This window comes from Vicia villosa, linkage group LG3 (assembly GCF_029867415.1).
Source record: "Vicia villosa cultivar HV-30 ecotype Madison, WI linkage group LG3, Vvil1.0, whole genome shotgun sequence".
In the NCBI taxonomy this organism is placed as follows: domain Eukaryota; kingdom Viridiplantae; phylum Streptophyta; class Magnoliopsida; order Fabales; family Fabaceae; genus Vicia; species Vicia villosa.
The window spans coordinates 3,030,761-3,046,099 of record NC_081182.1 but is presented as its reverse complement, the minus strand read 5'-3'; the positions used below and the strand labels follow the sequence as shown (position 1 = coordinate 3,046,099).

The following is a 15,339-nucleotide window of genomic DNA, read 5'->3' as shown; positions in this document are numbered from 1 at the left end:
TTTATCTTAATAGTCTGGATTTTCATCTCGAAAAGGTTACTTGTTCTGAAATGCATGTCATTATATTTTGTTTACCATTAGTTTTTTGTCCATGCCATCTATTTGTTTGTGGGATAAGTAATTGGATGAGTAATCTTCTCTATATTTAAATGATTAGGATATTTTTATTGTTCTCGGTGTGTGTATACTGTATAGTATACCCTTTAATTATACTTGTCATATATGTGTTCTTCACTTTGTATCTCTGAACTTTTTTGAAGTTCAAATAAACTTAATTAACTTTCATCTCTAGGATGGAATTGATGAATGTCATAAATTATGTAGTTGTCATGCTTATCTTATTAGCAGTGGTGTCATGGTTATCTTATTAGCAGTGGTTTATTTGAATTATTTGTCGTTTATGTTTCTACCTACGCATATGAAAGAGCCAATATTGTGTTGCTTTTTCAGGTGTATTTTCGAAAATACATCTCCGAATTAACCTCAAAAAAATTTGGAGATGTATCTCTGAACTAAATTTTAGCAAAAAAATAGAATTTTGTGCGTACGGAGTTATGGACCAGTTTGTTTCAGCTTTAAAAAAATGGATTTTTTCTTTGTATTTTTTAAAATAGATTTTACAAAAGCGTTTTTCAAAATATTACAGGTTTTTTTATATTCGTTTTTTCTAAAATGAAACACTAATTTTGACATCTTATAACATAAACCAACATTATGAAGAACAAAACATAGTCAAAATCACAATTTTTTCAAAAAGTGGTATTTCAAAAATGATTTTTATGAAAATTTATTTGAAATAGCTTCAAAATTAAGTGATTTTTTGAAAATTTGATATCCAAAAAATTTTTCAATAAAGAGATGAAATACCTGAATAACTATTCAAACACAATTTTCATTTGAAGCTTTTATGAAAAGTTTCTTTGTAAATTTTTTTTACACAAAATTATATAACACTATAAAAATCATTTTTTTAAAAAAACCAAAACAAACGGGCCCATATATCTTCAAAAATAGAGGATATTTTTTACATTTCGTCGGGAGTCTGGGAGAAGGTATAAGAGTGCAACGAGAAATTCCAAAAACTAAAAGTCCAGCTGAAGCCAAGCCCAGCCCAACGAAAACCTGTTAATTCCGGGCAGTACAAACCGATGCCTGAATTTGGATAAAACCATAGCCAACAAGAACACAGTAACTTGTCACGATAACAACCTACGAGATTTAGTTCTGTGTCTACCGTGTCACGTAGATTTGCACAACAATGATCTCTTCCTTAATGTTACCATCTGCTACAACTTTAAAACCTTACTGTAATTGCAGCATCATTCCCTCATCATCATCTTCTTCTTCATCTTCAAGAAGACTCACTCTCTTTCATCTTCTCACCACCGGTGCCATTGGTAACCACTCTCTCTACCTTTCTCCTCACACAACATAACCTTCCTTTATTATCATTATCATTCATTTTTCTTATCACTTAGTTTTCTGGTGCTGCTGCTGCATTTGGTTATTCCTTTCCTTACTAGTTCTCCCACCACAATCACAATTCTTCGGTGCAAAGCTATCACAAGCTAATGCTGCTCAAAAGCTTTTCAAATCAGACCAAGACCTGTTTGATTGGGTTCAAAATGACAATAGAAGATTCCTACATGTTGTTTACAGTGTTGCAGATTTGGACAAGACTATAAAGTATATATACTTGCTCACACTTGTTTGATTTTTGAATTGATACTTTTCAGTTTCACTCATGTTCTTGATGTAAAGATTTTTGTATGTGTGAAAATTTGATAGATTCTACACTGAATGTCTTGGCATGAAGCTTTTGAGAAAACGCGATATACCCGAAGATAAATATTCGAATGCTTTTCTTGGTTATGGACCTGAAGATTCCAGTTTTACAGTTGAACTTACTTATAGTAAGTTGAATTCTTAATGCTGCATCTTTTTGTTTTGGTAGAATCGTTATGAATATCGTTGTACGCAAAATTGATTCTTATCGTAGTTGCTATGGTCATTGCAGATTATGGTGTAGATAAGTATGATATTGGAACTGGTTTTGGTCATTTTGGTATTGTAGCTCAAGATGTAAGCTCTTCAAAACGATTATCAAATATCAAGCATTATTGTTTATATTCAATGCAAGAATTCATTTATCGCGATTATTGTGGTTTTATACTGCAATTCTGCAGATTGCGAAGAAGGTTGATATTGTAAAGGCAAAAGGGGGAAAGGTTATCAGGGAGTCGGGGCCTGTCAAAGGCGGCTCTATAGTTACTGCTTCTGTTGAAGATCCTAGTGGTTATAGGTTTGAGCTTTTGGAGAGAAGACTTACTCGCGAACCCTTGTGCCAAGTGATGCTTCGAGTAGGCGATCTAGATCGTGTCATAGCCTTCTATGAAAAAGTGAGTGTTTTTATTGTTCTTACTGTGATGGTTCCTTCTGCTTGCTTAGATGTAAACACGAATAAGTAGCTAAATGTTTATCTTGTCTTTGTTGATTTCAAAAGGCTGTTGGCATGAAACTTCTCCGCAAGATAGACAACCCTGAGGATAAGGTAACAAGTAACAACTACTTGTGGCTATTAATAAGATGCATAGCTATTGGTTCTGGACATTACTATTTTGATTGATGTTTTTAGTTTCTACATAATAAAATTATGATTGTTCTTTCGTCATTGGAGGTGATTCAGATCGGTGGAGGTGGTTGAGATTGTGCGATTCCATGATCTGGATCGCGATTCTGATAACATTACTTATGATTGTTTTCAGAACACAGTAGCCGTGTTGGGATATGGTCCTGAAGCTAATGGTCCAGTTCTAGAACTAACATATAACTACGGTATCACTAATTATGACAAAGGAAATGGTTATACACAGGTAAATTCTATTCTTTTTCTATCATGTGAAGAGGATTTTATGATTTTCGCACGGTCCTACGTGAATCATAATGCATGCCATTATAAGAATGTGACTCATTTTATGTTTGAACAGATCGCAATAGGCACGAACGATGTCTATAAGGCCGCAGAAGCAATCAAGTTATACGGAGGGAAGATTATCCGTGAACCTGGACCCTTACCAGGTATCAACACCAAGATTGTCGTTTGCTTAGATCCCGATGGTTGGAAATTGGTATGGATTTTTCATTCTGTTTCTTATATGTGATGTATTATTGCGTTAAACTTTATATGTCACGCGCTGTTAATTTCACTGATCGGCTTATTTATCACTTCATGCAGGTATTTGTTGATAATGTCGATTTTCTGAAGGAATTAGAGTGACAAAAGCATGGATTTTATAGATCCTACGCTTCACTGAACTTATAATAGGACAACAATTTTTTCAGGGATATTTTATAGTCGCGCTGTCAAATCAACATATCGATAAAGAAAAGTAAACATGTATTTACAGCAATCACATTGTCATCGTTAATATTTTTCAGTATGTTACTTTGGCGCGGCAATTCAACATGTATTGGATTCCTTCTAACCAGAACAGCTTGTCTCCTTTTCTTCCACATTCAAATTCTATTAATCTGTCGGCTGTTTTTATTCCAAAATACGCTCTCTTTTCGCAATGGTCTTCCCTTCCGGGCCAAGCTGGGATATCACTGCAAACTCCAGTGACTATATCTGCCATTTTTAGGCCATACCTTAACATTGCTTACAGTAACAAAAGAGAAAAATAAGTAAGTTATGTGTACCAAAACTTGGCTTACATTTCTTCTTTTTCGTGAATGTTCCTGCAATATGCTTGCTTTTCATTTTCGCTACTACCTGTTGTCATTGTGTCGATATTATTAGCAACTATTTGAACTCATGCCTATGATTTGTTAATGAATGTAGAAGTAGAAGTTTCTTCTTCAAGCAATTACCTGAAAATTTGAATTTATATTGAAAGAAACTTGCTTCCAGTGAAGAATTCCTGTTATCGACCGTTAAAATAACAGTTACTTGCATTAGAAGTTATTCTTTAATTTCAATGAAGCCACTTTTTCAAACGTGTCGGTAGACATACCTTTTCTTGTACGTTTGAGAAGTACGCCTCCTCTAAAGACAAAGTCCAGTGCTGCCAAGATGCTTGCTTCTTTGGCTTCGCCGCACTTCTCCTCAATCGGAGGAATCGCAGTAGCTCCAATCCCCTTCTCCAGACGCGCCTTTAGCGTAGCAGCTCCTCGCAAAGCTGTTGTTTAGTTCATTACATTATCTCTCGTTTTGCATTAGAATTTGAGGTTCATAAATTGACTTTAAATTATAGTACCCGTGGCTGCTCCAGCTGTAAGAGTCATAATATCCCCATTGGTTTTTGCGTTAATAGCCGAGTCGACTGCGGTTACGATCTGGTCCTGTTCAGCTCCCATATCTTCTGCAATCTCAATGCAGTGAGAGGCTACTAAAGAAGCTGCAGAAGCAACTGCAGCAGAAGCCATGGCGTTAGGTTTATCGGACGATGCTATTGAAGCCGCAACTGCTGCAACAGCGGCGGCAACACCAACTACCGATACTGCGGCGTGAAGCTGAGCATTGTGAGTCCGAATTTCTTGCTTTTTCCTCTCCTTCTGATCTTTCAACCACCTACCTGTTGTCTTCCCTCTCATCAAGCTCCTATAGAGCTGGTGAAGTAAAATTCGCATAAAGAGTTAAGAAAATTAAGATTCAGCTAGTATCTGATTATTTAATTGATGGATATAATCACAAGTTGAATGCAAAATACCCCATTTCTCAGCAAGTTTTGACTCGAAATGAAATCCGTAGAAAGTGCTTGATGAAGTAAAAGTAAATCCTGCAGATGAAGCATTACATTGATATTGATTTATATACGCTTTATATTGAATCGATCTATGTTATAGTAATTTAAGTACCTTCGTTTCGCTACTTTCTTTAGGCGAAATCTGAGAATAACGCCCGATAGATAACTGCTCATATAACTTGCATCATAAGTTCAGAACCAATACAATAAAAATAACACGAACACAAGACATTATTAAGTGCATGGTTTCGGATTTTCATGCTGCATTGCATTGTGAGAAGGAAATACTAATAGCTATATTGTTAAACAAAACTTCAAAGAAAATGTTCTTACAGAATCCTTAGAAGCAGTGAAGCCTTTGGTATTAAACTGATCAGAATGGCATAGAAGTTGCATCTCAATAGCCGAGGATGTCGTGGTATTGGTGCTATGCAATGCTTTGGATAGTTCTGTAGCAGAAAGACTCCATGATCTAGCAAGAAACTCCATAGATTCTGTCGGCGTTTCAGGCGGCGGAAGGCCAGATGATGAGGCAGGAACATTCTCATCTAATGTCTCCAACTGATGGACTGAGCATTTAGAGACAGAAGTGTTGAAGTTCACTAAAATTGACAAAAAAATGAGTTATATACTTTCATGAGAATTAAAAAAGTTCAAAATTTCTTTATTTTACCAATATTAATAACACTCACTTGTTAAGAGTTATACTCTTAAGTTCCTTAGGCTTCAATGACTCAAGAGAGCAATATGTTGAGAGAATTTGTGAGCAATAGTTAGATATATGCAAAGAGAAAATGTGATGTTGTTTAAAAGTGCTTATTATTTAGGATGATAAAAAACAAGTTAAAAGATTCTTAGTGGTGATGGAAAGAATATGATTGAAAGGGCAATTATATTTGTCTCCACTTATGATGTATCTTTTGATTTCCACTTGTTAGTGCTTTATGCATAAAGAGTCAAATGCCTGTTTTTATGGCAGCGGGTTCATCATTACTAGGAATTTTCTGTCACCATTATCATCACTTTTTAAAGTAGAAATTAGGGACCCATTTTCTTGTAGATTTGTATTTTGATTAGAAAGAAGTAATCAAAAAATTATTATTTAAAATGAAGTATTTCTTTTGATTTTTATTAAAAAAAATTGTATTTATTAAATACTAATATATAGACTAGATACATTGCTTATTTGATAGATGTAGATGCAAGGTACACCAATTGATAATCTATCAGCGAGGTGTTAGTCAGAGTGGAGTTGTGGATGGTCTTTTTTCTCTATTGTTTCTCTTATATAGTGCTTTCAACCCAACACGTGGGAAGGCCTATGTGAGATGTTTATTGTCATTGATTCTGTTAATCATCCTCTCTAAAGGAGAATTGAGTATCTGGTCATAATGAACGACTCTAATTAATCATTCATTACTCATTAAATGGAGATTGTCTTATCTTTGAGTTGGGTCGGTATGATCTACCTGACTCTCTTTTGTATTTAGTTACATCTAGTCGGACAGACTTGTCTGTATACGGGTCTAGGACTCGGCCCAATAAAATATTTGGGATGTACACAACCTCCCAAGCATGAAGCTTTTAGAGGTGAGATACATGTCTTCATATAACCCCTTACATTTGTCACCTCTCCACATTCTCCAACCCACCCTGAGTCATCCCTTTCTACTTCTTCTCCCCATAGCAACTTTTTTTCCAGAATTCGTCTTTTTTCTTGCTTATAAGCCATCTAGATTTTTCTTAACAAAAGACTTGTTTCTTTCTTCTTCTTCAACATATCATCAGGTAACAACTTTGATATTTTCTTTTTATTTGATTTATTTTCGATGGTGTTTATCCGGGAGTATGATGGGTTTGGAAATCTCATAAAGCCTTAAATTATTTATGAAAGAAATTAGTTATGGAGGTGTTACGTAGAGGCCTCTAAACAAAATATGAGGAAGATGGATTAGTATTTTACAAAGAGGATGGTGTAAGATAGCTCCTTTAGCTCTTCTAGTGATAGCAACACTAACTCAATGTCTTCTTCCACAGGTTCAATCGAGATAATCATGAAGATTTTATCCAATCTTTTTAGAGATAAGGTGTTGAGTTTCGACTCTCTTAGTCTCGACAAAAACTAGGTGGAGACCTTCTGAATTCGAATGAAATTGTTTAACACTGACAATCAATTTAACTTAATCTAGGAGCCCTGTGTACCCAGGGAAAAAGTTTGCATGAGGCGGCTCCCTAGAATGCCAAACGAATACTTATATTTTTATGTTGAGGTCATCAATGATTTTGGGATGGGTATACCATTTACCCTGTTTGAATATGAGCTCCTTAAGGTACTCAATGTTGCACCTTCCTAATTACATCCCAATAGTTGGGCTTATGCTCGAGGATTCGAGGTGATTTGCTAGGGTCTTGATACCATACCCACCACCAGTATCTTATTTTCCTTTTAGGAGACTAAAGGTGTAGCTAAGGGCGGATGGGTGCCTGTGAACATCATTCATGGTCGGGCCCTGTTTTTTCCGTACACTTCCAACTATAAAAACTAGAAGGATAAATTTGTTTGGGGCAAAGGGAATGCCCGTGGATGGGTGTAACATGTTTCCTCTTTTTTGGATTGATGAACATATTGCAATTATGGATTCAGATCCCAAGAGGTTGAGTGAAATGAAGAAAGATGCGGTTGACTTTCTGTAACAGTTTTGTATTATGTGGGTACAAGACCTATTTCGATACGAGGTCGACTATCCCAAATTGTTGGAGTTTTTTAGTAATATGTTTTTGCCATTTTTTCTCTTCTCGCCTTTCCTTTTCTTGTTTTTGTTTCTAATTATTCATTTTCATTTTGTAGCTTGGATGAATCATATCTCTATAGCCGACATAAAGGCGATTATGGGGAAGGAAAAAGTCCGTAGACGCGAGATCCAACTTGTGCACTAGAGTGACCCTTCTGGTTTTCTAAAAATGGTGCCAAGGAAAATAAAAAATATGGTATGGCTAGCCATTGTCAAGGAATTTTCTATGACACTTCCTTCTAGCTCCTCCCCAAAGGATGTCGAAGTTTCCCCCGACAAAGAAAAACAAGGCGAATTTGGGAAAATTGCCCGCATATTTTGGTGTCATCCTTTCGATTGACCTAAATATAGATGGAGTGATATTGAGAAATATGGTACTAAACCTCAAGAGATGGTCCACCTCCACTCAAGGAGGGGGTAGTTTATGTTCTAGGGAAGAAGTTTTGACGGGTTGGTTTTCCTCTATGATCACCTTCACACAATCGAGGATGTCAAGAAAGCAAAGAATATGGGTGCTCAGAAGATTTTACAACTTTTGGGCACCTACTTGATAAGGATCGTTGTCCTTGGGCGAGATTTATATGAGGATTTAGATTCCTCTATGCAGAAGGAAATAGAGTTGAATGGTGAAATTACGATGTTGAGTAAAGCCTATGAGGTTAATCACGCATTGTTGATCTGAGTTAATAACAGGATATCCTAACAACGTTTGGCCATAGAATTCACAAGTCGTGGAGGAATGGTTGCTTTGCCTCGAAGAAAGCCTCCACAATGCTCCTCCGCGAGGGAATACCGTTTAAGAATTTCTGTCAAAGAGAACAGAAATTGTCGTCCTTGAGCCGACCACGACTAAGAAAACTAAATCAAAAAATCAAAAAAGGAGCAAGAAGCACATAAGTCCTCCACAAAGCCCCGAGGGAGATCTAGATAGCCACGCTTTTTCCCCGGATTAGGGAGAAAATCAAGCATTGAAGAATTCTCCGAGATCATCCCTTTAGATTGAAGATAAGAAAGAAAGGAGCGTGAACCACTTGGGAGATGTTGAACATGGCTCAGTATTACATGATCTTGGAGGAGAAATTGTATACATGATTCAATAATAACACTTCCCTCGACACCAACTCTAGCCGCTCAGTCGGAAAGGAGACCTACCGGTGAAGGGATGAGACAGACTGGAGAATGTAGGGTCGATACGACAAGTACACGCCATTGAATGCATCTCGATAGAAGATCTATCAGGATTGTGCTATCCTAGAGTTCAGGAAAAGATAAGTCAGGCCCCTTTTTCCCGTCAGAGAATCTTTCCAACGACAAGCCAAAGTAATTTATCTTTCACAAGGGACATGGATACAACAGTGACAACTGGATCTAGCTGAAGAATGACATTGAAGGGTTAATCAAGAGAGGCCTAATGAGCGAATACGTGAAAGAGGGCACCCTTGAAGACTTCCGAGGATGGAACTAGTGGCGATGACAATTAGGACAACAAGGGGAAACTCATGTATATCGCTGCCATTACAGGAGGAGAGCCCAGGGAAAACCTCCCCTCCAAGGGAGCCATAGAGAGAGAAATCGTTGAGATGTTGGTCGTCCATAAAAAGGAAGGGAGTGTGTCAATGAAACTCCCGGACTGGCCTATGTTAAGGTTTCGGGACTCTGAGAACATAGGTGGAACTCCTTACGAAATCTTCCTCTTAGTGATTAAAGCTACAATCGAGCAGTTTGATGTCTCCCAAATCCTGATCAAAGGCTTTAGCCCATGCGATATCATGTATTGTGAGATGTTTGAAAAGATAGGTCTAAAGAGAGGAAGGTTATAGTCGTATGAAGGTTCAGAGTTGCAAGCATTCTACGAGATGACCACCCGTCCATGGGGGTATGTTGAATTAATGATCTTAGTAAAAGAAGAAAAAGATGTTTGGTCTATCATTTTGCAATTCCTTGGCGTCCCATGCAGGAATGTCTACAATTAAATTCTAGGGAGACCCTTAGCAGCCACCTTGGACGTTGTAGCCTCTATGTTGCATCTTAATCTCAACTACCATAACCTTCCGGGGTAGCTAACCACCCTTAGTGCCAATCTCAAGGGAGCCAAGATAATCCATCAAGCACTTCAATGAGACGAAGGAGAAGGAAAGGCGATGAAGATTAATGTAGCTTCCCTAACCAGCCAGCTCAGAAGCATATGCATGCTTCCCCTAAGAAGTGGCTAGGCAAATGAAAAATAAAATAGGGAGAATAAGCGGAAGTTATCCCGCCTGGTTATGTTTTCTTTCCTATTTGTATTAAATGTTATGTTTCTATAATCATTCTCCTCGTATACAAGAGTATTTCTCAATTATGAATGAAATGTGGTAACTTCTAAAATATTCATTTCTTTGTGATTGTTCCCAATAACAGGGAGTACAGGGTACGAACGATGAGATCGAGGCCCGATGCAAGGAAATTCAAAGGTGTTGTCGCATATGCCTCGCGCGTGCGACCGTAGCAATCAATTCCCTCACAATCAGGGGTGTTATTGCAAACACCTCACACAGGAAACTATTGCAATCAATTCCCCATAGTCAGGGGTGTTATCGCAAATTCCTCTCGTATGCGACTACAATAATAAATTCCCCATAGGCAATAACAATCCGCCCCACTTTGGCATATAGCCACTCTAGAAGTCATGCTGGAGTTTGGAGCTCTACACTCGAGATCACACCAACGTACTGTAGCGGTAAAAATGTGACTCGAGCGCTTTCGCGCATTCGAAGTACAACAGAGTCGCCACCGAACTTTATTTATTCCAAGAAGGAAAGGGAAAATATCGATAAAACCCACAAAGAAAAATGAAATGGATAAGATGGTCGTTCGTAACCAAATTAGGGTTCGGGAGTCGGTTAAGCAAGGGGAAGGTATTAGCACCCCTTACCTCCATCGTACTCGATGGGACCCATTTAGTTAGTTTCGTGTTTGAGTGTTAGCGTGATGTTTGTGTTCTTTAGCTTATTAATCGAGAAAAGATGAAATAAAAGGTTTTTAGGGTTTTTTATTATTATGAGGAAAAAGAAAAGAATTTTTTTTATTATTATGCTCGCCAAGACGTTTGTATCTTGTGCCTACGTATTCCCTAGTGCAATGGGAAAGTCAGAGCAATCGTAGTTCGGGCTAGGAACCACGAAAAGTTTTGTTAATTGATTTTAGCGAGAGGTACTCGATCGCTTTCAAATGGAAATACTACGCGCACATGGATATGATATCACTACAAGAATGGATGACTAAATCAAGATAAGACATGATTTTGGCCATCATCGCACTCGAGTGGAAGATGTTCGATCTTCACATGTGGAAGTATGTTCGTATTGAAGATTGATTAAGTGTCTCGTTTATGAAAGGAGTTTTAAAATGAAAAGCCATAAGGCAAAAGGGTTGAATGAAATTGAGATGTGTTTTAAAGGGGACATTTAGCAAAGGTTTGAGCATAGGTGTTCACCTAGCGCGTCTTTACCCAAGGTATTGAACAGGAGCTAGCCCCATTTTCACTTGTTGTCCAAATTAATTAATTTTGGTTCAAAAGATCAAGGTATTCAAGAGGTGTGCACTTCTTGTCACAAGATCTTTCGGTTTGATTAAGTGTTTTAGATTCAAAAGATCAAGGTATTCAAGAGGTGTACACCCCTTGTCACTCAATCTCTTGGTTTGATTGATGTATTTTGATTCAAAGGATCAAGGTATTCAAGAGGTGTGCACTTCTTGTCACAGGATCACTTTGATTAATTAAAGAGTTTTGGTTCAAGAAAATCAAGGTATTCAAGAGGTGTGCACTTCTTGTCACTTGATTTCTTTGATTTGATTAAGAAAGTTTTTTTATTGTTTTGATTCAAAGGATCGAAGGTATTCAAGAGGTGTGCACTTCTTGTCACTTGATCACTTTGATTTTATTAATGTGTTTTAGTTTCAAAAGATCAGGGTATTCAAGAGGTGTTCACCCCTTGTCACAAGATCTTTCGATTTAATTAGAAGAAGAGATTTTTGAAAAGAAACTCGACGTTGGATCGAGAAGTTTATTGTAATCGCCTTGGCGTTGGACCAAGATTTATTGATTTTTGGATTGAAATTAATTTAATATTTTTTGGTATTTTTAGTACTAAAATCTAACAAGCCTACATAATACAATTATTTTGTGCTTTGCTATATCATAGAAATAAAATTAAAACTACACAATATTAATATTATATTTTTATTTGAGTAAACAAAATCATAATTATTATAATAAGAAAACAATTAAAACAAAACAACAATAAAAATGGGCTTTAAAAAAACAAAATAGGGGTGTGCTGGAAAAAAGGAGGCGCTGGGCTCAAATGCATAAAGGCCCAAGATAGTTGAGAAAAAAATAAAACGATGGACCTGGGCCGGGTCAGGTTGACCCAGAATCCATCCTCGTTCTAACAATCAACGGGTTAAGAAAAAAAACCCTAAAGACAAGTTCAGCACCTCTCTCAATTTTCGTTCTCTCTGTTTCGCTTCTCTCACGGCTCTCTCTTATTCTCGCCGGGAAACAACAACAATCGACAACTAGTTCTCGGTTCTCTCTCTCTCGATTGCATCTCTCATCTAGCGTAAACAATAACAACAACAGAACGAAGAAAATTCCTCACATCTCTCTCGATCTCTTCTTCGATTTCGGTCTCTCAATTCGGTGACGAGCACAGCAAATAGAAAAGTCAAGTAGAAACAAGCAATAACTTGATAACACCCTTATCCCCAACAATCCCTAAATGCCCCAATCCAAATATTCAGTGATACAAGTACATGATTTGGTAGCATAAATGGAAGAAAATGAATAACGAAAGTGGGAAAGAAAAATGAATGCAAACCAAGGTAGTTGTTCTTCAATCTCTTTCTCCTTCTGATTCTTCCTCTCTTTCGTGCTTCTGTTGGTTGTTGTCGCTCGCGTACGGTTTGTATGATTGATGATGCTGAGTTATTGTCACTATGTGTTATGAAACTAAAGCAATTCTGATGCTGAGTTATTGTTGTTGTAAGTGTGAAGGTTAATATGATTTGAGAGATGAGGTTTTTAGTTCTTGTTGTTTGTGTATGAATGTGAAGGTGATAAGCTGATATGAATGCAGGTTTGTGGTGAAGTGTTAGTTCATGAGGAATTTTTGCAAGGATTTGTGGTGTATTTTTTCGTGTGGCTCCCCCCCCTTTTGTGTTACTGGATGTCTTCTTTTATATCTCCTGAGATTAGGGTTTGTGAGAGATTTGAAGAGTTCTTTTGAACAAAAATGGAACTCTACTTTATGGCTTTTTGATGCAGGTTCTATGTTGTTTCCATTTGATGTAAATTTTGGATGCTTTGGGCTGAGTAGTAGAGCAGCAAGAGGTGGATTTGTGAGTAGGGTTGACTTGACAGCATTTTAGTTTGAAGTTTGATGAACTTTATATGCAATTTGAATTTTGTTGCCATTCTGATGAAAATTGACACTTGCTGCAAAAATGTCGCGAGGCTGTGGCTGTAACATGGTTGGTGTTGTGGTCCCAACTTTTTCTATTATTTTTGACAATAATAATAATAATAATAATAATAATAATAATAATAATAATAATAATAATAATAATAATAATAGTAATACTAATAATAATAATAATAACAATAAATAAAAATAAAAAATTAATCTAAACTAAAAGTAAAAAAAAAAAAAATATTAAAACTATAAATTAATCTAAATTAAAACTAAATTAAAAATAAGATAATATTAAAACTTAAATTAATCTAAACTATCTAAAGTTATTTTTTGTATATTTTTTTTAATTAAATTACTAAAAATTAAACCATGTGAAAATGCGAATAAAATCTATTTTTTGCTGACTTTAGTAAAAAAGTCAATTTTTGAATGATGAATACACGAAATAAAAATACTGACACACCAACAATGAATGAAATATGCGAGTCAAAAATTGGGGTGCGACAGATGCCCCTATTTAAATTTCTTCTATCGAAGATGTGAAGAGACTTAAATACAAAGTACACAATTTTTGTCTTTCATATGCAAATGAAATGCAATGCATGGACTCTTTTTTTGTTATTTTGAATGCAATATGATATGAGACAGACTCGATTCTTTGTGGGGAATATGGCGTCACTGGAGATAGATTAATGATGGAAGGAGTAAAGACTTGATGAAGAAGACAATTGGGTAAAAGGTGATGAGCACCAGAGATATTCAGAAAATCATTGAATGAACTCTGGAAAAAGGCATTGAAGTCATCCAGAAAAACATTGAATGAACTTCGAGAAGCAATCAAGTACATCCAGAACAACATTAAATGTACGAGAAACAAACATCGGAGATATCCAGAAAAGCGTTGAATAAACTCTGAAACACAACGTAAAAGACATTCAGAGGAGCATTGAATAGTCTTTGGGAAAACGCATCCAGAAAAGCATTAGATGTGGAAATCAGATGGAAAATCTGGGTAGTCATCCAGAGAAGCATTGAATGATACCACAGATCCTGGAGAAAGCATCCATGACATTCAGGAAATCATTGAATGCATGGAAACAAACTGAATATTCTAGAAAAGCATCAGAATGATCGAAGACATATCTAGAAAAGCATCGGGTTGACAAAGACAAATTGAAACGAATGGATAAAATTATTTGATTGATGCCAAGTGAGTTGGACTTCGATCTTAGGGTAAGATGTTGGAAACAACAAGACTTGGGAAAATGCACATGAGGATGCATGATATATGGTTCTTTCAATGCATGATGTATGAATGATGAATGGAATGCAATTATTTGTGACAACTGAGGTAGACTCTTTTGTGAAGGAAGATTGGGACTCTGATTCCTCAACACAAGAACATTGTCATCTCTGTTATGTCACACTAATGATCCTTTTGAGAAGGACTGCTAAACCGCTTGGGGGTTGCTGAAGAAAACTGCCCTTGATTGAATGATTGTTATCTGATCGTTGCTTCAGTCCTTGAAATAAAATGCTGGGAAGACTTGCCCCAGTATAAGTCTTGAATAATAGGATCTTGAAGTAACATGCCCCTGATAGGATCACTAATCAAGTTTCTCGACTGTTTGAACTTCCTTGAAAGATGAGTGCTTACTTGCAAATAGAATGTTCGTTCAAAAATGGAAATTTTAATGCAATGCTCAAAGCATATTTTGAAATCAAAGTCATTTAGGAATGATATTATTGATGTAAAGCAAATGAATCACAGGGTCTAAACACAATAGTCAAGACAATCAAAGTGATGGATAAATCAAAAGGTATGGTAAAACAAACGATTTGCAAAGGTCTTTAGGAGTCAGGTTAACGCAACCTTGCTGTAGTATGCCTTCAAAATAAACCTTGCTTCAATTAGGTCTTTTGAAGGTTGTAACGTGGCTTGGTTCACGGTTTTAGAAACAAAGGAAATAGGCTCAAAGTATATTCGTACCCACCCCATTCTTCGTGATGAACTTCAATCCTACGCTCAGTTAAATCAGACTATACATTCAGGTTCCAAGAGACTTTGGAATTGCACCTATGATGGTTTAAAGGCCAAGGGAATCTTTAAGATTGCAGTCACTTCTTCCTTTCGATAATCACAACATTTTATGGTTGTTCAAGGAATTTATTTACTTCTCTTTTTTGCTTTATATCCCTAACTTTTGCCTGAACTGTTTCTTTTTTAGGATTACAGTCAGCGGGATGCCCAATTTTGCCTAAGTCTCCTTCGTAGGTTTTGACTTAGCGGGCTTTTTTGTTTTTTTTTTTTTTGGAAATATTTTGTATTCGGAAAGATAGTGACTG

General features: G+C 36.5%; 2 protein-coding genes across 3 annotated transcripts; one reads left to right on the top strand and one right to left on the bottom strand.

The window, feature by feature from the left end:
- Positions 1–1,176: 1,176 nt before the first annotated feature.
- LOC131660066 (lactoylglutathione lyase GLX1-like) lies at positions 1,177–3,513 on the top strand. 2 transcript variants are annotated; one of them, XM_058929194.1, is made up of 9 exons: positions 1,177–1,397; positions 1,479–1,686; positions 1,789–1,913; positions 2,018–2,082; positions 2,187–2,399; positions 2,504–2,551; positions 2,766–2,873; positions 2,988–3,128; positions 3,236–3,513. In XM_058929194.1, exons 1-9 carry the CDS (start codon positions 1,259–1,261, stop codon positions 3,275–3,277), a joined length of 1,089 nt encoding a protein of 362 aa, XP_058785177.1. In that variant the 5' UTR covers positions 1,177–1,258; the 3' UTR covers positions 3,278–3,513. The 2 variants fall into 2 exon arrangements, with proteins under 2 accessions (XP_058785177.1, XP_058785178.1); XM_058929195.1 differs by having other exon boundaries at positions 1,178–1,397; positions 1,524–1,686.
- LOC131660065 (VAN3-binding protein) lies at positions 3,291–5,614 on the bottom strand. The gene is made up of 9 exons (XM_058929192.1): positions 5,438–5,614; positions 5,079–5,347; positions 4,858–4,911; positions 4,710–4,778; positions 4,257–4,608; positions 4,014–4,178; positions 3,871–3,920; positions 3,715–3,772; positions 3,291–3,628 (listed from the first exon to the last, which is right to left on the bottom strand). Coding segments are annotated over exons 1-9 (1,212 nt in total). The 5' UTR covers positions 5,439–5,614; the 3' UTR covers positions 3,291–3,434.
- Between the last annotated feature and the right edge of the window lie 9,725 nt (positions 5,615–15,339).